The sequence below is a fragment of the Xyrauchen texanus genome, chromosome 31, assembly GCF_025860055.1.
Source record: "Xyrauchen texanus isolate HMW12.3.18 chromosome 31, RBS_HiC_50CHRs, whole genome shotgun sequence".
Taxonomy (NCBI): domain Eukaryota; kingdom Metazoa; phylum Chordata; class Actinopteri; order Cypriniformes; family Catostomidae; genus Xyrauchen; species Xyrauchen texanus.
In genome coordinates this window covers 26,761,731-26,786,905 of record NC_068306.1, presented here as the reverse complement: position 1 = coordinate 26,786,905, position 25,175 = coordinate 26,761,731, and the positions used below count along the sequence as shown (strand labels likewise).

Below are 25,175 nucleotides of genomic sequence, written 5' to 3'. Positions count from 1 at the left end.
CATTTATGCCACAAATGCTGTCAATTGAGCGAAGCTTGTATTGAACCTGTGACATTCCTTTCAAGATATACATTTGTTTTTTTCTAACACAGACTTTTTATAGTGGGACTGGTGGTAACAGATTGCTACCAAAAATAACATTTGGTTTAGTATTTTTGTTTCTAATTAGGGCTGAAACAATTAGTCGATGTTATCGACAATGTCGACAATAAAAATTTGCCGACAAAAATTGTCATTGTCGAATTGTCATTTCATCTCATTTAAAGTAACGTGATATCACATTAAACTCTAATGATGATGCGTGAGAGCAGCACTGCAGCTCGTGCCTGACTGAAGAGAGGAAGAATTACACAGATCACTGTCTAGATGCACTCTATACTTTCCGAACAGCGTCAGGTGATGTAGATTGCAAAGTATGAGGGAATTATAATGCAAAAATACAAAATAAGTAAATACAGAAGCACTCTCATTGTGGAATAATTGGAGCTGGAGCTCCGCTGAAGCAAAACTTGCCTGTCGAGCATCTTTAAAGGAAACACCCCGGTGGTACATCTTTAAAGCAGTTATATTTAATGCATTATAGCTTTTTATTAAAGTACAAATAATACGGAAGCAGATCGTGTAAATAACTACAAACTCCGTAACTGGCATTTCTCTGTATGGTCAGTGCCTCTTCTATGAGTTGCACGAATGTCCCGATTTAAGGGGGAGAGATTGAAACTGCACCCGACTGATGCACACTCTGTCACGGGGACGCTCACTGTCACTGTGCATTTCATATTTGTGAAAATTTTTAATAGGCAGCTTTATTAATAAGAAAGAGTTAGGTTTTTTTGAGAGTTAAAGATGGATTGAAGTGAACAGAAAAGTTAGAGGGGGTAGTTTTCGCCCCATTATACACTGGATCAAAATATGTTTTTGATTTGTTTTGGCTTGCTCTCCAATATACATGTCTAAAATTCCTTTAAAACAACCTATATATATATATTTTAGCAGCTATACTGCAGAAGAAAAATTGTTATATGAGAATGTTGAATATAATATAAAAAATTCAAATATTTTAAAATATCTAAAACTCCTTAAATAAAAACAAAAGATGCATTCAAGTGAGAAGCAGCACATAAGATATTTATCCTTGGTTTTAGAGAATAGATCTTGAATATAAATATATTTAGTCTTTACTGCACTCGCAGAAATATAACCATGTGAAAAATACACTTATATACAAAATACACTTACAGTATATTTAAGAAACATTCTCTTAAAGCAAGTCTAAATATCTTTTATGTTGCTTCTCAATTAAATGTATCTTGTTTTAAGGATTTTTAGACCATTTTAAATGGAAAACAAGACAAAAACACTTGATAACAATATGATTTTTTGTAGTGAATTTCTTTACTGAATTAAACTTAATAAAAAGTATTTTCCCCTTTAATTCAGTGAATGTCATTTAGAGGTATTTTTAAAAGATAATTTTGTACTTTTTATTGTTAGTAAGCATGTTTAATACAACCTTTTAAGTCGGGCACAAGCTGAATAATCATTTAAGAGCAAATTATTAATCGTTGCAATAATTGCAGAATAATCATTCTAATAATCGTTAGATTAATCGATTATCATAATAATCGTTAGCAGCCCTATTTCTAATACATGTTTGTTTTGTTGTGGTAAAAAATATGAAACTGCTACCAAATTTTTGAAATATGACAATGGTAAATCCTTATGATTCCCACCCTTAGCTTCACATTTAAGTCATTGAAAGGAATCCCAACCATGTGAAAATATTCAAATGCACCACACTTTAATCAGTAAATTTACATCAGTAAGGGGAATCTGGGACAAGTATGATTACAAAATGCACCCCACTCCATGAAGTTCTCAATCACTTCTATAAATCATTGGATCTAGACCTACATGCTGAAGCCTGATGCCTGTGAACTCTTGATGTTCTCACAGTTGGTAACTTCCCAGCCCCACCTCTTCTGATTTCACAGACTTTACATATTTAAAAGCTTTACATACATGCAGTACCGCAACTGCATCACACAACAGCTTGGCACTCTGGGCGTGCAAACTGAAAGCTAAATTAATTAAATGTAATTTGATGCTTTTACTGCACTAGGTCCTCTTTTGCCCAAATATAGATGTTTCAGTATAGTAGGCCACATGCAAATTGTGCAGTGCATGTCATCGGCTTATTTGGTTTGTAAAGCATTCTCTGATGAACTAACCATGGGAGTTTATAATGAAAACCTCAGAGGATGATCATGACTGGAGGCTTAAAAGTGTTCTATATTGTCAAGAAAATAGTAACAGATGAGTATTTAACCTGGTGTATGATGTTGAATTGTAAACAAAATAATTAACACAAATAACAAACCATTAGACCATTTGGCCAGAGGGCACAGTAGTGTAGCCTCGTTTTCAGATCAATATCACGCTACATGTTTCAATCAACAAAATTCTAATTTACAGTCTAAAGAGAGTGCAGTAGACGCATAAAAGCTAATACAGCATTTCGAAATGTGCTTAGAAAAATGTATTTCCAATTTTGGGAAAGTCCTTCCCGTTTCCATTCAGTCTTTTCTAGACCACTTGTTTAGAATGTATAACAGTGAACGTCACACAGGAACCCTGTTTGGATTTTGAATAAATTTGGATTTTAGTTAGGTCACAACAGCAGTCATCAGAATTAACCTAAAATAATTATCAGAACTTTTGCTGTTTTTAGAGAGTCTGAAATGTGTTTCTGTACTAGTAACTAGTAAAATTTATAGGATTCTATGAATGCAGCACTTTAAATTGCTTTAGATAAAAGCATCTTCCAAATCATAAATGTAAACAGCTGGAGTTGAAATGGTTGAGGTAATGATCACTTTCACCATTTAACCCATAAAATAAATGGAAGTCTCTCATGGTATGAACTGCAGCCTCATTCCATATTTATGAATTAGTGAATGAACAAATGGCTCCCCTCATTCCCAATACAACAATAGCAACCAAAACAATTGCTACGACCACTGAATAATAAGGACGGGTTCCAAACAGGCTGAACAAGGCTGCCCTACCACTGTTTTGGGTGGTGGAAGAGCACTGGCCTCAATTCTAAATTAACGTGACCAATTAATATCACTCTGTGGTATGGTGCTGAGATTATCCTGTTTCAGAATGCACACAGATATAAAAACAAGCCCCCTTAAACATGCCCCTAGTGTCTATGTATAGAATGCTGAAGAATGTAAACAGTAGCTCTGTGACTGTGTGAATGATGTAAGGGAACAGAATGGATGGGAATAGAATGGATGATGGACAGATTAGGGATAGGGATGAGATAATAAATTTTGACAGCTTGTAATGGCTACTTCATTAGCCATTAATAATCTGTTAGAGCTGCTGTATCCCATCATAAAGCAACAATGGCATTAAAATTTGTTTACAAGAATGTGTAAATTACACACTTGTTACTTTGAGATTCATTGACTGTTAACAATGTTGCCACCCATGGAGAACATTTAAATTCAGTTACTAATAGAGTTCCATTTCAGTTAGGATGCTGCCTAGATGCTAGAAGTATATCTCAGCTCTGTAGGTCCATACAATGCATGTGGATGGTGATCAGCACTTTAAAGCATCAAAAAGCACAGGCAGTCATAGTAAAAGTAATCCATATGACTATAGCGCGATATGATTGCTTCAGGTGAGAAACAGATCAACATATAAGTCCTTTTCACTATAATTGTTTTCTTCCGGATGCTCTTCAATGCACGTCCATGATTGGAATCGGTTCATGTTGCCTCTCGTGTGATGTAAGTACAGAGGAAAGAAAAACAATGAAGTTTGTGAACAGCATTCTCTTGTAAACAAAGCTGCACTTCTGGATGTATCACGTCAGTTCTCACATGAACATGCCAATGGGCTTACTTCATGCGAGAGGATGCTGGGATTCCATGAGGGTGAGTAAATGATGAGAATTTTCATTTTTGAGTGAACTATGCCTTTAACTCAGTACCAAAAAAGACAAGGTTAAGTGTAGCAGACTGACATGCTGTATCATTCCTGTAATGCATGAAATGTCTGATGGAGGACAGCAATGAATGTCTCAACAACTGTTTCTTCTTTATGGAGAAAACATGAGCAGCAAATCCATTAAGAAATGCATAATCTCTTCGTAGTGACACTTTTGCTTCTCTAACAGAGACAATTCTCCTTATTTGATCTCTTATAAGCATTCTCTAGTTGCATGCCAGTTTATATGCCAGAATCCAATCAGTTAACAGCTGTGATGATCTTTGAACCTTAAAAGCTGATAATGCATGAAGTAACATTGATGGAATCATTAACAAAGGCCGAGCAGAGGAACAATTAACCTGACCAGACCAGAGGCACATCTACTTTTGCAGCATGCATGCCATCCATTTAACACTTATGAGCTACAATCTTTAATCGTCTGAGCTGGACTAGTCTGCTATTGTTCCAATGCGTTTCCAGCTACCTTAATAAATGGAACTCCTCATCAGACAGCCATGACACTAAATCAATACCATCAAGTGTGTCAGGGTTATTTACAAGATATAGAAGCAAGGCTACTGGGAAACAGGAATGAGTGTCACACAGTTTATAGCTCAGCAGATTTGGCAAAATGGCAAACTCCATAATTTTACTGTGTATGTGTGTGTCCTTTATAGATACAAACAATTGTCTGGTAGGAGACCTTCTACAAAGTGGTCTTTCCATCAACTCTTCTCCTCTCAACACAGTTATCGATTAAGGACACTTTTTATAATACAACCGCCTACCCATCCTGCTCTCACAGACATAAAGAAATAACAGATGCCATCACATTTTTTATAGCAAAATATGTGTCCAGTTAGCAACCAGGGATTCAAGAAACTGGTAAACACTTTGGACAAGCGTTACGCGATGCCATTGTGACACCTTTTCACCAGAGTTGCACTGCCTGTTCTTTTCTCTCTCTCTCACACACTAATAATAATAATAATAATATGTAATCAATGTCATGTGAGCTACTCTGTAATGATCTTTCTCTCTCTCACTCACTCACACACACCAAATGCCAAATTATACTTTAATGAAGGTGATGGTGATCTAATATATATATATATAGAGAGAGAGAGAGAGAGAGAGAGAGAGAGAGAGAGAGAGAGCTGCTTGACATGGCCTCTGCCATGGACCCGAGTTTCAAGCTACAATATATCAGTGAAGACAATCAAGGGTCCATCAAAGCCAGACTGACAACTGAGATGAAGATGGTGATGACTGTCATGGTAGTAATACTACTACTAATAATAAATAAAAAAAGACAGATATATCACAGTAAATAATATTAAGTGAATTAATGTTGTGTCAAATTATTTTAATGTAATTCTAGGAATGAACATTAATAACCATAACCATTTAGTCAGATTAAACGTGTAATTCATATTTTCTTTATAATATATGTCCACTCTAAGGAGAAGGCCCCCTTTGAGACAGCAGCAATGCCTGCTGATGACATGGAGGATGCTGCTGGACCAAAGAAGAAGGGCCTGGGCAGTTTCTTCAAGGTCACTGTAGGCAAAGCACAGGACCTGCTCTGCAACAGGATCAGGCCATAGCTCTTGAGCTACAGTCCTACCTTCAGGCAGGGACAATGGACGCTGAGGAGGACCCACTGGACTGGTGGAGGGAATCCTGGGCGCTCTACCCACAGCTCTCCAACTTGGCAAGGAAGTCTTCAGCAAAGATGGAAATATTGTCACCTACCTGTGCTCATCTCTGAAACCAGACCATGTAAACAGGCTGGTGTTTCTGGTTAAAAGCCTTTAAGAGATTACTTCGAGCACTACCAGCATTTGCCATGTTGGCCTAAATCATCCATTAATTTCTCAGTCACTGACTGGAATATTTTGAATATAGTTACCAAAATGTTGAATATATAGAAGTTTTCAGAAGGTTGTGGCAGTGCACTGCATCATATTTATTTTGTATTTATTATTTAAATGTGTGTATATATATATAAAATGTCATTTTATTTTACATATTTTGTTCAGTTGATTTATATTCAAGGAAATCCACTGAAAAAAATCCAAGTTCTTTTAAAAAAAGTTAAATAAATGCATGATGTTTCAAGTCAATGAGTAATCGTGTTAAATGATCTCAATATTGAACAAAACAATGGTGATTATGATTCAAATGAGTCAAAGCATAGTGATCTTTTTGGCAAGCTTAAAGGAGACAGTAAAGAAGGCCACGGATATGGAGTGGAAAGGCTGTTGTAGTAGGAGGGAGTCAGTTAGAGAGACTTGCATGACTGGTTTTGTGCAGCCTCTGAGAGCTGAATAACAAAGAGACCTGTGGTGTCCACGTCACCTGCTTAACCAGAGTAGAATTATGACAGTGCTTATGGTTTGATCAGGATAAATTAATCAGAATCCAACAAGAATAAAAATCCTGAATACAGAAAAGACCCATAATAAACATCCATCAGAATTAATGTTTGTTTGAGAGGTCTGACGTTTCAAGTACTGGGTCCGCCAATGGTGTGAGTTTAGGGCGGGACTACCTGTTATTGAACAATGGAACATGGGGGGTGGGGCCTTTAAAGGTGAAGTGAGTAATTTCTCTGCCACTTGCATTTTCAAATGGAATTGCAAAAATGATCATGCCAGTTTCTCAAACACTAGGGTATCTTTGTCTGACAGATTTTAGTTTGCTGATTAAATGTTATGTTGATCAGGTCAAGAGCAATGCTATGAAAGCACCATAGAGCAAAAGTGTTAACACTTTTCAGAAAATCAACCTATGAATGACTTGCAGGTGTCTCTGCACAGAAAACAGACATAGGAGAAAAAAAATATGAAAATATATTTGCCCCCACCCTGATTTCTTCTGTTTTTGTGAATATCTCAAACTAAATTGTTTGAAAAGTCAAACAAAATCTAACTTAAGACAAAGGCAATCTGAGTAAACACAAAACATAATTTTTAAATGATAATGTTATTTATTGAAGCAAAAACGTTATCCAATACCAACTTGGCTTGTGTGAAAAATTATTTGGCCCCTTGGTTACTAAATCCCCAAATCTATGAAACTGCATTCATAATGGGGTTCAGCTGGACTAGACACAACCAGGCCTGACTACTACCAGCCCTGTTTGATCAAATCAACATCTAAATAGAACTAAGGTCTCACCCAGTAGCACACTATGCCAAGGTCGAAAGAAATTCCAGAAATGAGGAGGAAAAAGGTGATTGAAATACATCAGTCTGGGAAGGGTTATAAAGTTAATTCAAAGGCTCTGGGACTCCAAAGAACCACAGTGAGAGCCATTATCTACAAATGGAGAAAATTTGGCACAGTAGTGAACCTTCCCAGAATTGGCCGACCTTCCTGAAATTCCTCCAAGAGTACAGCATGACTCATCCAGGAAGTCACAAAAAAGCCAAGGACAACATTCAAGAAACTGCAGGCCTCTCTTGCATCAATAAAGGTCACTGTTCATGACTCCACTATCAGAAAGACACTGGCCAAAAATGCCATCCATGAAAGTGTGGTGAGGCAAAAACCACTGCTAACCAAGAAGAACATTAAGACTTGTCTAAAGTTTGCCAAAACACACCTTGATGATCCTCAAACCTTTTGGGAGAATGTTCTGTAGACTACATAAAGTAGAGTTGAAAGTGAATCTGTTTTGAAGACAGGGGTTTCGTTACATCTGGCATAAATCACACATAATTCCATAAAAAGAACATCATACCTATGGTCAAGCATGGTGGTGGTAGTGTGATGGTGTGGGGATGCTTTGCTGCTTCAAGGCCAGGGCGACTTGCAATAATTGAGAGAAACATGAATTCTGCTCTCTACCAGAAAATCCTAAAGGAGAACATCCGGTCATCAGTCCATGAGTTGAAGCTCAAGCACAACTGGATTATGCAGCAATATAATGATCCAAAGCATAGGAGTAAGTCCACCACTGAATGGCTCAAAAGAAGCAAAATTAAAGTTTTGGAGTGGCCTAGTCAAAGTCCTGATTTGAACCTAAATGATATTGTGGCAGGACCTTAAACTTGCAACTCATGCTTGAAAACTCTCCAATGTGGCTAAACTAATGCAGTTATGAAGAAGAGTGGGCCAATATTCCACCTAGGGTTGCAACGATATGAAATTTTCACAGTATGATAACCGTCTCAGAAAATATCACGGTTTCACTGTATTACACAATTACTATCAGTGAAAACAGAAGGGTTATTTTATTTATTTATCTATTTTTGAGCAAACACTTTAATATAATTGAAACTTGAAGCTATTTATTTTATTGAAGTATGTGTAAAAAAAGTCTCCCTTTTGAAAATAATATAAATAGAACAAATAAGAAAGCTAACAGAATTATAATAATAAACAGAATTAAAACATGATAAAAAATAGCATGTAACTATAACATCCTATATTCTAAAGCATGTTAGTTTATATGTTAAACTAACAGATAAATGAAAAATAACATCAGCTGTGTGAGCTTTTGAAGTAATGTCCAATGATTATTAACAGTTAAACATATACTGTAGGTGCGTGACAGTGAGGCCAGACTGCCTTGTCTGTCCCTTTAACTCAGTGGTTCTCAACTGGTTTTGCTTCAGGACAGATTTTACATTGGACATCAAGTGGCGACCTGCCATAGATTAAACATAACCTGTATTTAATGTATCTTGGGTTGCATTTCCTTTTATGTTGCATAGTTTTGTTCATGGTTTTCCTGTACAAGGACATGCATCAAGTGACATTATTTTTGTTGTTGATGTCAGTGTTTGACTTTCAGCACACAACTGAACAACACCAACTGAATGACTATGATAAATGATTACTGCAAGAGTTAGATTAAAATACAGGTTTGAAGGGACTTCAACATTTCTAACTTGCGCAAATAATAAATACATATACATATTTGTCTCTGGCTTGCTTTTGCTCGCATGTCAATGATGCCGAGATCTACTTTTATATTTAATTTAATCACTGAGAAGGTTTACCTGCAAAATTAGTAGCACCAAACATCACAAGCAGCCTCAAGAATGGACAGAGTAGCCGTATAACACTTTTTCCTTGAGCAGAATATTGCACTACAGATCGCCAAGTTTGTTCTTAGTTGAAAGCCAGATAGAAATAGCGCACTCGTGTGCATGGTTGCCAGATTGCACAAAATAAGTATAACATTAGGCAGAATATTTCCAATTTGCCAAAGTATAAATCTCAAACTGGGGGTGTTGCATCTCTTATTTGGCAACCCTGAGCATGGTAAACGCTTGTGGAGACGCGTTATGTCCCATTGCAAGTTAACTGAAATATCCAATGAAAAAAAAATGCTTTTACGATAAATGAGCCACAGGCCACATTAAAACAAGTGGACGGCCTGATCCATGCGGGCTGTAAATTGCCCATGTCTGCTTTAGCTGTTTGCGAGATTATCATTAAATCTGCCTCTGCCGCCGAAATATCTTCAATGGGAGAAACATGGCATTGCTCTTTCCCTGCTGTCCGCAACCCAGTCCGAATAAACCAGTTAAGAAACACTGCTTTAACTCATACACACTCATGACAGACCCCCTCGACTCGCTTCTCTGACATTTTCTCCGCTGCATTTGTGTGTGTGTGTGTGTCGCAAGTTGACGAGTCTGACAGGCAGACAAGGAAGAAAGGAGATGCGCATGTGAGATTCTCCATCTGGTTGCATTTTTTTCTTAATACCGTAGATAAGCAAATGTACATGTATGATACCCGTCAATTTTCAAACCGTGGTATACCGTGAAACCGGTATACCGCTGCAACCCTAATTCCACCACAGCATTGTGAAAGACTGATCTCCAGTTATCGAAATCATTTGTTTGCAGTTGCTGCTGCTAAACGTGGCTCAATCCAGCTATTAAGTTTAATGGAGCAGTTTGTTTTTTTACATGGGTGATATAGGTGTTAACCTTTTTGCATCAAAAAAAATATATACATATTTGAAAACTTTATTTTGTGTTTACTCAGGTTGTTTTATGTTACAGTATACCTTGTTTGAAGATCTAAATCAATTTAGATTGAAAAACACACAAAAATAGAAGAAATCAGGAGGGACATTTTCATAGCACTGTATTTTAACTAATGTTGTCAGTTGTTTAAAATATTTCATCGCAATTAATCAAGTTTTTTCAGTTAATCGTGATTAATCGCAGATTTTGAAAGTGCGGAATCTTGACTCTTCTCCTTTTCCTGTCAAAATAAAAAAAGCATTTAGAACACAAAACTATGTATAACAACAATTTTATTAACATTTTCCAAACAACGTATTCCACAGTGTCAAGTAACATTAAATTAGGGCTGCACGATTTGGGGAAATGTCATATTGCGATTATTGAGGCTAATATTGCGATATGCGATTGCAATATTATAAACAAATGGTAACATGAGTCAACTTGCTTGGTTATCAAGGAAAATGCACAAATAGATTACTGATAATGCTGAAATGTGTATTTCTCCATCAAACATACAAACAAGCAACAACAACAACAACAACAACAACAACAACAACAACAACAACAACTATAAATGCAGTGTTTTCAAATAAAAATATTTTTACAAAATTAAATAATAACATCTATGCATTACTGCAAACTTATTTTCTCAATATTACACCTAAATAAAATGGAACAATAAATAAGAACATACACATTTTCATGAAAATAAGATTGTGTGTCTCTTCCACGATTGGTTGAAGCGGGTCTGACCGCACAGAGAATGACCGTTTTGGAGTTTGTGTTTATTTACATGGCACGCTATTTAATTAAGGATGAAATAAAGATGTATCGCCAAGCTATGATCTGTGTTATTTTTTCTGGCCACCAGTTTAGTGTCGGTCTGCTCGGCGTCCATCTTCACCTGATTTCCACTCTGCACACCGGAAACTCACATGACATGACCACACGTGCCACTCCCTAAACTGAGACTGACTGGTCATCTTTTTATTAGCGGTGTAGAAAATGGGCAAACAGCTCACAGAGAGAATAGGCTGTCACGTCCACACATGCACTTATTTATTTAACATAATCGCAGCATTTTGCTGTCAAATAATCGTACAGGCTGACATCGCAAAGAACTAGTCCCCATAGGTTTTGTATTCATTGCAATGCGTATTAAACTGAACTGACCTTAAATCCTCATCCTCCTCAATATTAATCGTGGCTATCAGCTTTGCAACAGCAATCATGAAAAGCACTGCAGAGAATGTCTTGTTTTACTCTAAGCACTGCCACAGCGCATGTAAATGACAGCCGTCTTCATCCGAATTTTCCGATACGACAGAAGTGCAACACGGCACCAGGGAAAAGCTGATGCTTCTCTCCAGTCTCTCCAGAATGCAGCTTTTCACACGTCCCATCTGGATTTATTTTGTACAAATACACTGTACAGTTAAGAGGTCTTTTCTCAATCACTTGATCATTGACACTGAATTACTGTTTCCTGCATCCGAAAACATAGGCAGCTGACTTGCCTAATCAGTTAATAGCTTAACCGGCAGTGTTTTTGAATTAATGGAACTCTTGAGGGAACTGGTCTCCGAACAGTTTGAAAACCACCTTAATTTGTGTTCAGAACTCACACAGAGCTGAAATGTCAGAATTGAATGCAAATATTGGTAAATATGTTAAAGAAATGTATGCGTTAAACATTTTTTTATTAATTGCATATGTTAACTCGTTAATTTCGGCAGCTTTAATTTTAAAATCAAAAAACTACACAAATCAGTTTTAAAGATGGCTAATATAACAACCTTTATTATCATATATAGATAATAACTGTAACTATGCACAAATAAACGTATGTCTTTTCTGCATCGCAGTCAGACATTACTGACCAAGATGATCAGTGAATGATCGGTGGCAACAAGTCTTAGGTTTCACTGGACTCTCCAAACATTTTCCTTAACCTAAAGGGTAAAAGGTTGGTACAAAGCTCTGTCTCTCTACTTGCCACACCCTGATCACTTTCAGTAGACAAACAAAGGTCCTAGATGGAAAGACTGGGTGTTTCCTGGAGGATGCGTCACATTTTGATCTTTGTGGTGTCCACTGTCAAGCAATAGCTGATTCTCTGCTTGAATCATGATTTACCTGACACCAGTACCTAGTTGTGATGAACCAAGAGTAAGGATTTGTTGCTGTGATTAACAAGTCACCTGCCCATGTGGAATTCCAAATAAATCAATGTAAGAAAATGTTATTGAAAAAAAAAAAAAACTTTGTTGCCCCTCTCTGAGGAGAACAAAGAGCATTTTCTGTGCTACACATTCCTCCCTGTTTACCCATCCCACTTCAGCTGTTACAGTATCTGTCAGCACACAAAAAAAGCCTTACCTGTTAAGAGGCCAAAAGTGCAGGAGGGATGGTTCTTTATGTTAATAGCGTGTTACATCATAGGTTTATGAAGTCAGTGAAATCACAAAACATAATGTAACCAAATGCTACTTGATATATTTGATAATAATAATACCCTGGCTGGTACACTCAGAAAATATATTTGAAGTAACAATAATTGCATTAATGCTATGAATAATCATACAATAATCCAGAACATGAACATGGGCCCCTTCACTTTTACTGTGTGAATATAAACTAAATACTCAACTTATGAAGTTAAGGCTGGCATGTCTTTAGGACAATATTAGTTCACAAATGGCAGAAAAAGAAACTGCATTCTCTAGAAACTCGACATTCAATAATTTTTTAGAGGAATGAAGGCTATACAATGCATGAAATTGCCAAAAAACTGAAGATTGCATACAAAGGTGTACACTACAGTCTACAAAGACAAAGGACAACTGGCTCTAACAAGGACAGAAAGAGATGTTGAAGGCCTGATGTACAACTAAACAAGAGGATAAGTACATCAGAGTCTCTAGTTTGAGAAATAGACACCTCACATGTCCTCAGCTGACAGCTTCATTGAATTCTACCCACTCAACACCAGTTTCATGAACAACAGTAAAGAGAAGACTCAGGGGTGCAAGGGTGTCTTATGGGAAGAATTGAAAGAAAAAGACACTTTAGAAACAGAAACACAAAAAGAAAATGTTGGAGTGGGCAAAGGCAGACAGACATTGGACAACAGATAATTGGAAAAGAGTGTTATGGATCTTAAACCCATTGAGCTTTTGTGGGATCCGTAGACTGTAAGGTGCGTGAGAAGTACCCGAAAAGAAAGCCACATATATGGCAAATGCTACAGGAACCGTGGGGTTAAATGTCACCTGAGAATCTGAACAAACTGACAGGTAGAAAGCCAAGGATCTACAAAGCGGTTATTGCTGCACGTTGAGGATTTTTTGATGAGAACACTTTGAAGTAGTTTAAGAAGTTTTTTTCAAATTGTATTAATAATTTCTCACGTTATTAATGCCTGACCATATATTGTGATCAGTTGAATGCCACTTTGGTGAATAAAAGTACCAATTTCTTTCCAATAGAGCAAAATCTGTACATTTTTGCAAACTTTTGGCTGGCAGTGTAGACCAGTTAAAAATATTTCATTTTTTGTGTCCCATAGAAAAAAAGACACAAAAACACTGTATGTTTGGAAAATATATATTTTATGCTCTACAACACTACATGTAGCCTACTGCTCCCATAATCATTTATGCTGTGCTGGTGGAGCCATAAAAGGGATGTTAAAACAAGATTAAAAGAAAAAGCACTGGTTGTGATCAACAAAACATCTTTGAGCTATTCACAAAGGTAAAAAAAAAAAAATCATGTAAAACCATAGATTACTGCTTACACAGGGATGGTTTTGCTTTACACACAAAGGTGTGTGAACATTAAAAAAAAGAGGACCTTCAGTGCTTCTCTCAGACATCTCTCTCCATCATTCATAGAAGATGAAACTATTTTTGCATCATTTATCTATGAGAGGTAACACCAATCTAAATGAGGGAGTGAGATCACACAGTGGCCCAATGCGCCGCTCCCTCTGGACCCCCACACAACTTGTTTACCAGCGCTGTTGAGGCACTGAGGCCATGTTCACAGAGCAGCTGAATATGGTTGTCAGTTCTGTTTTCAGTGCTTGATATGGTCAGATTCACACACAGGACAGTTATTTACATTAATTACAACTGCATTCTATAACCGAACTGACACCAGCGTATTTTAGGATTCACAACCGCATTTTCGACAAATCTGTGCTGTGTGAACGGATCTGCATAGGACAAATAGTTGCTTGTCACGTCATGTAATATGAGAGAGCCATGCTGCACTGTACACACATATGTCTCGTGTGTTTTATGTGGGGTTTCATTAACTCATGGAGTTAATGCTCGTGGTTAAAAAGCATTCAAAGCTGCTGTTGGTTAATTATGATCTGATGAATGAACTAGAGTCTCAACTGGACTTTCTTCTCCAACTGTAAGGCATGGGATACTTCATAAGCCACTGCCTAAACCTTGGACTTAGGATGGACCCCACAATCCTCACCCAAATGACCTGCAGGTTGAACTGCGATGCACCTCATTAATCTCTGTTTGCATTACCTTTGTCTATTGATGAACTACAATCTTTAAATGGAATACATAAACTATCATTTAATTGCCAACAAAAGCCTTCATCAGCCAACTAACAAAGGACAATGCATCTATGTGAACTTCTGCAGTTAATACAGGATGGACATCAAAAGACATTAATCATTAATCTTAAAGTAAAAAAATAAATAATAATATTTTATTTAAACAATGGACCTTAACACTCAATTCACAAATTTAAAACCATTACTTGCACTACACAAAAATAACTAATATTGGTATTATAGGCTAGTCATGTTGTTTAGCCAGAGTTGAACTGGCCCCCACAGTGAGTGCTTGGTTTCTCCCAAGTTTATCTTTCTTCAGCTTGCTTACAGGGGTTCTAAATACAATAATATTTATTTAATATCTATACACAATTTCCAACCCTTTTTTAATCAAACTACACAATGATGACTCTAAGACTTTATAGATATTACAGTAAATTGTTTTGCTAATGCATGATTTCCCATAAAGCTGCTTTGAAACGGTGTGTGTTGTGAAAAGCACTATTCAAAAACATGACTATATGTAATATATATATATATATATATATATATATATATATTACATATAATATAGAGTCAACTGTGTTAAGACTTCTTTTAATTAGAATCTATTAATCACCATTACTACGGTTACAGCTGTTAGAATATGGTCAGCCTGGTCTCATGAAGTTTACGTTAACATGACAACATTTTTGCAATTCAATATTTACGTGTTGTAAAAATGTTTGGCTGCAGTTTTCCAGTGAAATGTTCAGCTGGGGGTGCCAAAAGTGAGCAAAATGGTGTCATATTCAGATGCGGTTTTTAGGTGAATTTTAGATAAAACAATTTTATCTAAAATTAAAACTATAAAATTACTTAAAACTTGTGTATAAACCTATCCACTAGTCTTTTAAAATATAAATGAGACATTTAAAAAAGACATTCTTATCAAATTTACTCAAAAACCTAATTATTAGTAATTAAAATATAAATGAGATGTTAAAAAAAAACACAATTTTGTGCAACTTAAATGGCTTGAGGGTGAGAAAATTATGGGATCATTTTCATTTTTGGGTAAACGAACCCTTTAACAGCATTAGCTGGGGGAGAATGTATTACATATGTAAGAAAAAGGGGCATTATAAGTTAAATATACCCATATTAATTTATATTGTATCAATTCAAATTGAAAGCTTGTGAAACTGAATTGAATCAGGAAATCTGTATCAACACTCAACCCTAATTACAATGAACACAACAAAAAATTTGAACTCCGCAAAATGTCAAGCATAGTGCACAGACTGCACAGGTCATATTTAATTACAGCAAATGAGGCATTCAACCACGAGGCACCTTTTCCAGACAAAGTGTTACATAATCTGAACCTGAAGAAATGACAGCACATCCACAGATTCATCAATCATTTCTGAAATTCAAACACAGAACAAGAAACTTCAGGAACTATGAGCAATAAATGTAGAATTTTTTCTTCACTATTGACTGGCTTTGACAGATAAACGTAGTCCTCAACTTCCCGTATAGAGCGGATTTAGAGAAATATGAAATAGCACAGCCGATAAAGTCCTCAAAAGAGGAAGAGCTCGTCAGATGAATACACGCGTGTCTCAAAGCGAACTGAGCTACCTAGACAGAATTTGGGGCAGTTTTGTGCGTTCGTATGCGCTTTTAATGCCCAATAATGCTGTCTAGTAAGGCACCTCACCATATTCAAAAATACAGACACCGAAACTACCGTCAGACAGCCGAGCAGACCGAAACCACTCGAAACACACCTACACCTGTCTTTTATAGGAAGTTGAGGTAAAATAAACAGAAGTGCTCGACATCAATATGCCGAATATTTTACCTTATGAGGATTGTTACCTGTTTACTGGACATATTTAAAATGGGGTGTATTAAATAACTCCATATATTGGAGGAGTTTGGCTACGTTTACTCCACCTCACAAAGTAAAAAAATTACGTTAGTTACTGACAATCTGTAACATGCCTCGTTTACTTATTTAACAGTGAAATAAAGCAATTCCAAAAACTCACCTTAGAAAAGAGCTCGTTAACAGACATGATCCCAGATAAAAGAGCTCGCTCTCGTCTCCAGAACTAGTCACATCAGCACACGTAAAGTTAAATTGCTCCGATTGATTGAATATGAGAATATTCCCATCAAGTTTTGTAATCCAGGTTTCTTTTGTCCTGTCGCCACTACTGTTGTGCTGGCGTGAACTTTTGGACTCCCTTCTGACGGCTAATGTTAGCGCGCTAGCCGCGCCTGATCACGGCAGGTGTCTGTCCCATAATTTGAAGTTTGAGTTGGAATAGCCCCCATCTCTCGTTCACCTCCTCCTCTTCATAAAATCACGTTAAAATGAGAGATAAATAGGACTTATTGTTAAGTTCAATGAATGGCTAAAATATATAGGTTCAATACGAATAAAAAGTGTGTAATTGTCAACATGCAGGAGTGCAGTTCCTTCCCTTCGTCCCTCCCGTCTCCATGGACTCGATCATGCTGACTGACATGATTGCAGTGGTACAGTGGCGAGTGTCGTGGATCAACGCGCTTCAGTGTTGTCTAGGGTGACACCCTTTGGCAAAAACAGAGTACTGCACAAATATGATTTTGAAGAAACATGCTACACGAATTTCCCGTATGATTCAATAGATGACGTATGACGCGGATTGCAAACATTGACATTTTAGGTCTTGGCTTCAAGACTGCATTTAGAAAATAACATGCGCGCTTTTTGTTCCGATAAAAGTTTTCACTATACAGATGTGTCATTTAAAGGGATAGTTCAACCAAAAATGAAAGATAATTTTCTCACCTTCATGCCAGATGTGTATGAATTTCTTTCTTTTGCTGAACACAAACTAATATTTTCAGGAGAATATTTCAGTTCTGTAGGTCCTCACAATGTAAGTGAATTGGTACCAAAACTTTGATGCTCCAAAAAGTACATAAAGGCAGCATACAAGTAATCCATAGGACTCCATAGTGTTTAAATCTATATCTTCAGAAGCGATATAAGTGTGGGTGAGAAACAGATCAATATTTAAATCATTTTTCTATTTAAAACGTCCACTTAAACTGTTTATATAAAATTATTTTTCTTTTGTTTTTAGTGATTTGCATTCTTCATGCATATCGCTACTGGGCATGGAGGAGAATTTATTGTATAAAAAGACTTAAAATGCAATCTGTTTCTCATCCACACCTATAATATCACTTCTGAAGATATAGATTTAACCAGTGGAGTTTTGTGGATTACTTTTATGCTGTCTTAATTTGTTTTTGGAGCTTCTAAATTTGGTAAACATTCACTTGCATTGTGAGGACCAACAGAGATTAAATATTCTTCTATAAATCTGTGTGTGCTGCAGAAGACAGAAAGTCATACACATCTGGGATGGCGTGGGAGTGATAAAATATCATTTTCATTTTGGGGTGAACTATCCCTTTAAATTAGCTCTTATCACAAAATAAGAAGAAATATCAAGCTGAGTATAAATTTGAGTATCAATTTTAAATGTGTATGACATGTAAATTAAATACCTATTCGTACAGGCCTATATCAGCAATTCAATGTAGTTTGACCACAAAATATTTTTCTATTTTTTTTCCTCACATATTCACATGTACTTAGAAAAATTTGAAACTGATGGACCCATTGCAGTGTTCCATGTAAAATCTCAGAGAATTGCTTTAGAGGAGTAACTGCTTAAAATCATCAGGGTTTTTTTGCACTGTGTGCTCAATGTTTGCATTATTAATCAAAGACAGAAAGCTGACCAACACAGCCAGCTCTCTGCTCTTATCTGCAAGGTGCTCCGTGGACATTCAGAGCATAAGAAAACTACAGGTTCAAGTCAAGTCAAGTGGTTTTTATTGTCGTTCAACCATATACAGTTAGTACAGTACACAGCGAAACAAGACAACGTTCCTCCAGGACCATGGTGCTACATAAAAACAACATAGGGTAAACACAGGATCACATGAGACTACACAGACTAAATAACATTTCTACATAAAGTGCACTTGCAATCGTGTGCAAAAAAGTATGGGACAGTACAATAAATAACTAAAAGGAACAGGACAATAGGCACAGTACAAGACAGTGCAGCTCCGACCAGTACACATTTGTAATTTGTGTAGTGCAAAAAGTAATGTAAACATAACATACTATGAAATAGTGTTCTATAGACATAGCAGTTATTGAGGTAGCAGCCATAAGTGACAATGAATGAAAGTGCAACTCTGGACATGTGCAAAAGTTGGTTGGTGTACGCGTGTGTGTGTGTGTGTGTGTGTGAGCGTGTATTTATCACTTTGTGGGGACCAAATGTCCCCATAAGGATAGTAAAACCCGAAATGTTTGACCTTGTGGGGACATTTTGTCGGTCCCCATGAGGAAAACAGCTTATAAATCATACTAAATTATGTTTTTTGAAAATGTAAAAATGCAGAAAGTTTTCTGTGAGGGTTAGGTTTAGGGGTAGGGTTAGGTTTAGGGGATAGAATATAAAGTTTGTACAGTATAAAAACCATTATGTCTATGGAAAGTCCCCATAAAACATGGAAACACAACATGTGTGTGTGTGTGTGTGTGTGTGTGTGTGTGTGTGTGTGTCAGTCCAGTCTCTGAGTATTGAGGGTTCTGATGGCTTGGAGGAAGAAGCTGTTATACAGTCTGGCTGTGGAGGCCCTAATGCTTTGGTACCTCTTGCCAGATGGCAGGAGGGTGAAGAGATTGTGTGAGGGGTGTGTGAGGTCATCCACAATGCTGGTTGCTTGCAGATGCAGTGTTTTTTGTAAATGTCTTTGATGGAGGGAAGAGAGACACCGATGATCTTCTCAGCTGTCCTCACTATCCTCTGCAGGGCTTTGCGGTCCGAAACGGTGCAAGTCCCAAACCAGGCAGTGATGCAGCTGATCAGGATGCTCTCAATAGTCCCTCTATAGAATGTAGTGAGGATGGGGGGTGGGAGATGTGCTTTTCTCAGCCTTCGAAGAGAGTAGAGACGCTGCTGGGGTTTCTTGGTAATAGAGCTGGTGTTGAGGGACCAATGAGGTTCTCTACCAGGTGAACAAGAATTTGGTGCTCTTGACGATCTCCACAGAGGAGCTGTCGATGGTCAGTGGAGAGTGGTCACTCTGTGCTCTCCTAAAGTCAACAAACATCACTTTTGTATTGTCCACATTCAGAGACAGGTTGTTGGCTCTACATCTGTCTGTTAGCCGCTAAACCTTCTCTCTGTATGCTGACTCGTCATTCTTGCTGATGAGAACAACCATGGTCGTGTCATCGGCGAACTTGATGATGTGATTCGAGCTGTGCATTGCTGCAGAGTCGTGAGTCAGCAGAGTGAACAGCAGTGGACTGAGCACACAGCCCTGGGGGGCCCCAGTGCTCAGTGTGGTGGTGGTGGAGATGCTGTTCCCCATCCGGACTGACTGAGGTCTCCGAGACATGAAGTCCAGGATCCAGTTGCAGAGGGAGGTGTCCAGGCCCAGCAGGTTCAGCTTTCCAATCAGGTGCTGAGGAATAATTGTGTTGAATGCTGAGCTGAAGTCTATGAACAGCATTCGAACATATGAGTCTTTTTTATCTAGGTGGGTGAGTGCCAAGTGGCGGGTGGTGGTGATGGCAGCATCTGTTGAGCGTTTGGGACGATACGCAAACTGCAGTGGGTCTAGTGAGGGGGGCAGCTGGGTCTTAATGTGCCTCATGACGAGCCTCTTGAAGCACTTCATCATGATGATGGGTGCATTCAGACATAAATCCATCCGAATATCCTTAGTGTCTTAGTTCTGAATGAGGACATAAAAAGTGAAAAAAGATGTGTGCATCTTAACATAAAAAAAAAAGTATCACTGCCGGCCATCGTTTAGATTTGGAAAGCATATGCTGTAATATGAAAGCATATGCTGTAAATCTGTTTCACTTTCTGTTTTTTCGAAAAGATAAACAATTTTAGCAGCATTCAACTTACCTTGACATAAAGTTTGTTCACGCATCTTCCTCTCTTTAAACTGTAAATTGCACCAATATTCACAAACACAGTGATCAGAGCTTTAAATCAATAAGATATTTCATATTCCTCAGATCATATTTGGAAATATTATATAAAGTATTTAGCTTCATCTGTCTGTTTTGTAAAGCCAGAAACCAGCTTGATTAAAAGTTTAAAACTCACTAAACAACCAAGGGAGAGAGAGAAAAAAAGAGACTGATGTGACATCAGACCAATTGCTCCACACTCATAACACTCCTACAGTAGGTCAGGTACTGGCTGTTGACTAACTTTTTTACCATGCTTGGTCAGTTGTTGAATCTGCCAAACATGTGTTAAAAGTTCCACCCATTCACTCTCTAATAATTTATTCAGTAGGTTACTGGTTTAACGCCTTTATTTGCAAAACCATTATGAAAAATCACTGCAGTCATTGTGTCCTTATAAGGATTTTAATCCAAAACCTTTTGACCTTTTCATGGTTTTGTGTGCTGTACATGTTCAGTAGCAACCATGGACAGTTGTTCATTATTTTATTAGATGATTGCTGTTAAGACAAGAGTTGTGTTCGCTGTTAGAGGTGGTATAGAGGAAGTGCATTACTTTTTTACCAATAAAGAGCAAAACAGCAGATATTCCATGCATTGAAATTAGTGATTTTCTTGAAAGAAAAAACAAAAAACAATTTAACCATGTAAATATCTACTTCAAAACAAGTTTGTCCAGTCTAACTTGCATATAATTATTGATCTACAGTAAATCAAAGAAGGTCTTAATAAATAGACAATATTATAACCTTAACATAGGGACAGTGAATCTGATTACACAAATGTGTTTATAAAAAAACATATGCGCAAGACAATATGCCACAGAGTTACATAGCTTAAGAATTTATATGCATGCTACCGCTAATGTTACAGGAATCCTCAAAGACAATTGAGATGAGCTACTCAGTACTACCTCCATAATTATTCAGAGATAAATATGAAGCCTTTTTTTTTTTTTTTGAGAGTACGTAAGAAATAACATTAATAACTGAGTAAGTAACTGAAATAATGGTATTTATGTCACTTTTTAATTAACTTTGTATGAAAAGTTGTAATGTTAGGAAAGTTACTACTGTAATGCTGTAAACAGATCAGACAATGTTACATTTATGCCATATTTACCTGTCCACCAAAGCTAGAGTAGGGACATTCTCGTCTCCTGAAGGGGTGAACTGCTGTGGTGCCAGATATTGACCTCGTATCATGTCCTGTATTTTCTTACTGCACTGTTCTTGGTACGTTAGACCCTTTTGGAAAGTTTGCTCTTTCTCAGCTTTTTCCACTTCTCGAAAGTGCTGGCGTTGCACTATCTGAGCCAATAGGTCTGCCTGATACTCCAGAGAGGCCTCCCTTAAACTGAAAATCCATCAAACAAGACATTATTATTGTTGTTGTTGGATTCCGGACATGTATGGTTGAGTTTAATAGTTTTCATGGATCGGAACCTACCAAGTATTTTCTTCTTCATCCAGCAATTTGTTCTCTTTTTCATTAGTTTTCACACTAATCGTTTCAGTATAATTAGTTTTTATTTGAAATTTTCCCCAAATGTTATATATTTTATATATGTTTAATGCTGTTAAATATTTCAGGGCTGCATATTGTCATTAGCTGTGGCATTCATACTGTATGTTTAATGGAATATTCTGGATTCAATACAAGTTTAGCTCAATCGACATCATTTGTGGCATGATGCATCTATGCCACAAATGATGGGTTACTTGCCCCTTGTTTTATAAAAAAAAAAGAGCTGAAAATAAACAGGAATTTGAATAGTGCCGCATAAATCTGGGTTACAGTGAGGCACTTAAAATGGAAGTGAATGCAGCCAATTTTTGAATGTTATTTAACATTCAAAAATTGGCTGCATTCACTTTCATTTTAAAATATACTCACTCTTTCAAAATTATAGCCACAAGACATAAACAATATGTGTGTAAACATGATTTTTGTGTGATAAAATCACTTACTAACCTTTTTGTGAACTGTAAAGTTATAACCACTTTTACAACTTTGTTGCCATGATGATGTAATGTAAACAAACCCTAAAACGGCTGTAAAAATAACAATTTAAACTACTTTAAAGCTCAAATAATACATGAGTTTCATCAGAACAATTAATGTAATTTCACATTTCTGCCTTTATACCCACCAAAATTGGTCACATTCACTTCCATTGTAAGTGCCTCACTGTAATCCAGATTTATGCCGCACTATTCAAATTCCTGTTTATTTTGAGCGACCTGTCCAGCCCAACACAACAACACTGACTCAACCAATGCAGTGAGTTTGGGGTGGGACTATCTGTTTGTTATATCAATGGCAGATGAAGTTGTTCAACGTGTTGAAGTTTAGCCAACAGGCGGTTCATTTATTAAGTGATTAGCTATTTCCTCACAAAAGCAGTTTATTCAGCACTCTGAAGACTCTCCTCAATAGACATCCATTAAAAAAACAGCCTCTTTTCTCCTTGCTAGTGTACCGTCTAGCCTTGCGTTATATATCGCGTAAGCTATTTTCGATAGAAGGGCTCTGGCTACGCTTTTATTTTGACAACTCCTCGCTTCCACGCGCTGTTGTCTGGCCCGCGCTTCCTGTGATGTCACCTCTCAGGAACTCACGAGTGTTTTTAGCATGCAGGTTGTTATTATTTACTCTCAGCTAGCATTACTCTATAGCCTTCATTATTCTAACACCAGACCTCTCATTTGCAGGAATATCTTCACAGAATTGGGATTACACATCATGACATAAAGCCTGAGAATATTCTTCTTAATGATAAAGGTAAATCTGGATGATCGTGTGTAAATTGTGCAAAAATACACCATATAATATGGTAACAGCTATGGCACATACACATTTTCTCATAAATCAAATCACTTTATTGTCACGCTACCATGTACACAAGTGCAACAGTAGGTGAAATTCTTGTGTGCAGTTCCGAGCAACATAGCAGTCATGACAGTGACGAGACATATACCAATTACAGTAAACAACATACTTACACAACACAATTTACATATCAAATGTACACATACTTACACAACACAATAATTATATACAATGTACAGTAGACAATACACACAATATACAATACAATAAGTAAAGAGTATATGAAATATATATATAAGTAGTTGTATTGAGGAGAATATGTTGACAGTCCAGTGTGAGATTATAGCTGAATAAAGTGCAGTGCTAATTATTGATCCTGATAGATCAAGTGTTCAACAGTCTGACTGCTTGGGGAAAGAAGCTGTCATGTAGTCGGCTGGTGCGGGTCCTGATGCTGCGATACCGCCTGCCTGATGGTAGCAGTGAGAGCAGCCCATGACTCGGGTGGCTGGAGTCTCTGATGATCCTCTGAGCTTTTTTCACACACCGCCTAGTGTATATGTCCTGGAGGGAGGGAAGCTCACCTCAGATGATGTTTCTGGCAGTTTGCACCACCCTTTGCAGGGCTTTGCCGTTGTGGGCGGTGCTATTGCCATACCAGGCGGTGATGCAGCCAGTCAGGATGCTCGCTACAGTACTAGTGTAGAACCGTGTGAGGATGTGTTGGTTCATTCCAAACTTCCTCAGCCGTCTCAGGAAGAAGAGGCGCTGGTGAGCCTTCTTCACAACGGCCTCAGTGTGGACAGACCATGTGAGTTCTTCAGTGATGTGGACACCGAGGAACTTGAAGCTGCTGACTCTCTCCACCGGTGCTCCATTAATGGTGATGGGGCTGTGTTCTCCGTCTTTCTTCCTGAAGTCCACTACAAGCTCCTTGGTTCTACTGACGTTGAGGGAGAGGTTGTGCTCCTGACACCAGCGTGTCAGAGAAGTTTGTTAAAATCCCTAACCCAATATTTGAGCAATAGTTATATTGATGCTTGCTCACCATTATTAAGATGCCAAGTAAATAGCTATTACAGTAACATACAGATATTGAAATATACTGATTTGTATAACTGCAATTTGCAAGACTAGTGATGCTTACTGAGGGGTACAGCAAAAGGAACAAAAAACGAAAACTAACAAAATTTTAGCAGAACAACTGAAAACCTGAACAAAGTTATTTTCAATTGTTCCGGAGTGAAATGTTATTTTTAAATGCTGGTAACTGGTTATATAACCAGTTAGTTTTGTTCCGATACTTTTTTCATGAAACTAAAGCTATAGGTTACACATGGAAACAGAGTTACACCAATCAGGTAACCCCAGATAACACAGATTAAAAAAGAAATATGCAAATGTATACATTATTGTTTATTTTTGGGATTTTCAATGTTTATAAATAAAGTTTATTGGAGTACAAATTACATTATTGTAATGTCTTTATTATGTAATTTTTGTAAAATGTAACTTCATTGTAGTTATATTCATTTGCTAATTTTTCATTTTTATCAAGTAATAAACACATACTCCTCTATGATTCTGCGCCTCAAAGGGCCATATTCAGTTCTGTAGATGATGTTTATTTTTTGAAGAGTGTATGGATTAAGACAATTTGATTCAAAGCCAGGATGGTGCCCCGTGCATGGTG

The 25,175-nt window shown here is 37.2% G+C and overlaps 2 protein-coding genes across 3 annotated transcripts in view; one reads left to right on the top strand and one right to left on the bottom strand.

The window, feature by feature from the left end:
* The window catches only part of LOC127625133 (unconventional myosin-Vb-like), a 91,715-nt gene extending 74,628 nt beyond the window's left edge, over positions 1–17,087 (bottom strand). Inside the window, exon 1 of the mRNA XM_052100220.1 lies at positions 16,629–17,087. Coding sequence (XP_051956180.1) covers positions 16,629–16,655 — 27 coding nt within the window. The 5' untranslated portion in view covers positions 16,656–17,087. The remainder of the gene's footprint in view (positions 1–16,628) is intronic.
* Positions 17,088–23,258: 6,171 nt separating this feature from the next.
* LOC127625397 (uncharacterized) lies at positions 23,259–24,936 on the top strand. 2 transcript variants are annotated; one of them, XM_052100675.1, is made up of 3 exons: positions 23,259–23,290; positions 23,365–23,434; positions 23,866–24,936. In XM_052100675.1, exon 3 carries the CDS (start codon positions 23,978–23,980, stop codon positions 24,617–24,619), a length of 642 nt encoding a protein of 213 aa, XP_051956635.1. In that variant the 5' UTR covers positions 23,259–23,290; positions 23,365–23,434; positions 23,866–23,977; the 3' UTR covers positions 24,620–24,936. The 2 variants fall into 2 exon arrangements, with proteins under 2 accessions (XP_051956635.1, XP_051956636.1); XM_052100676.1 differs by having other exon boundaries at positions 23,282–23,434; positions 23,882–24,936.
* The last annotated feature ends 239 nt before the right edge of the window (positions 24,937–25,175 follow it).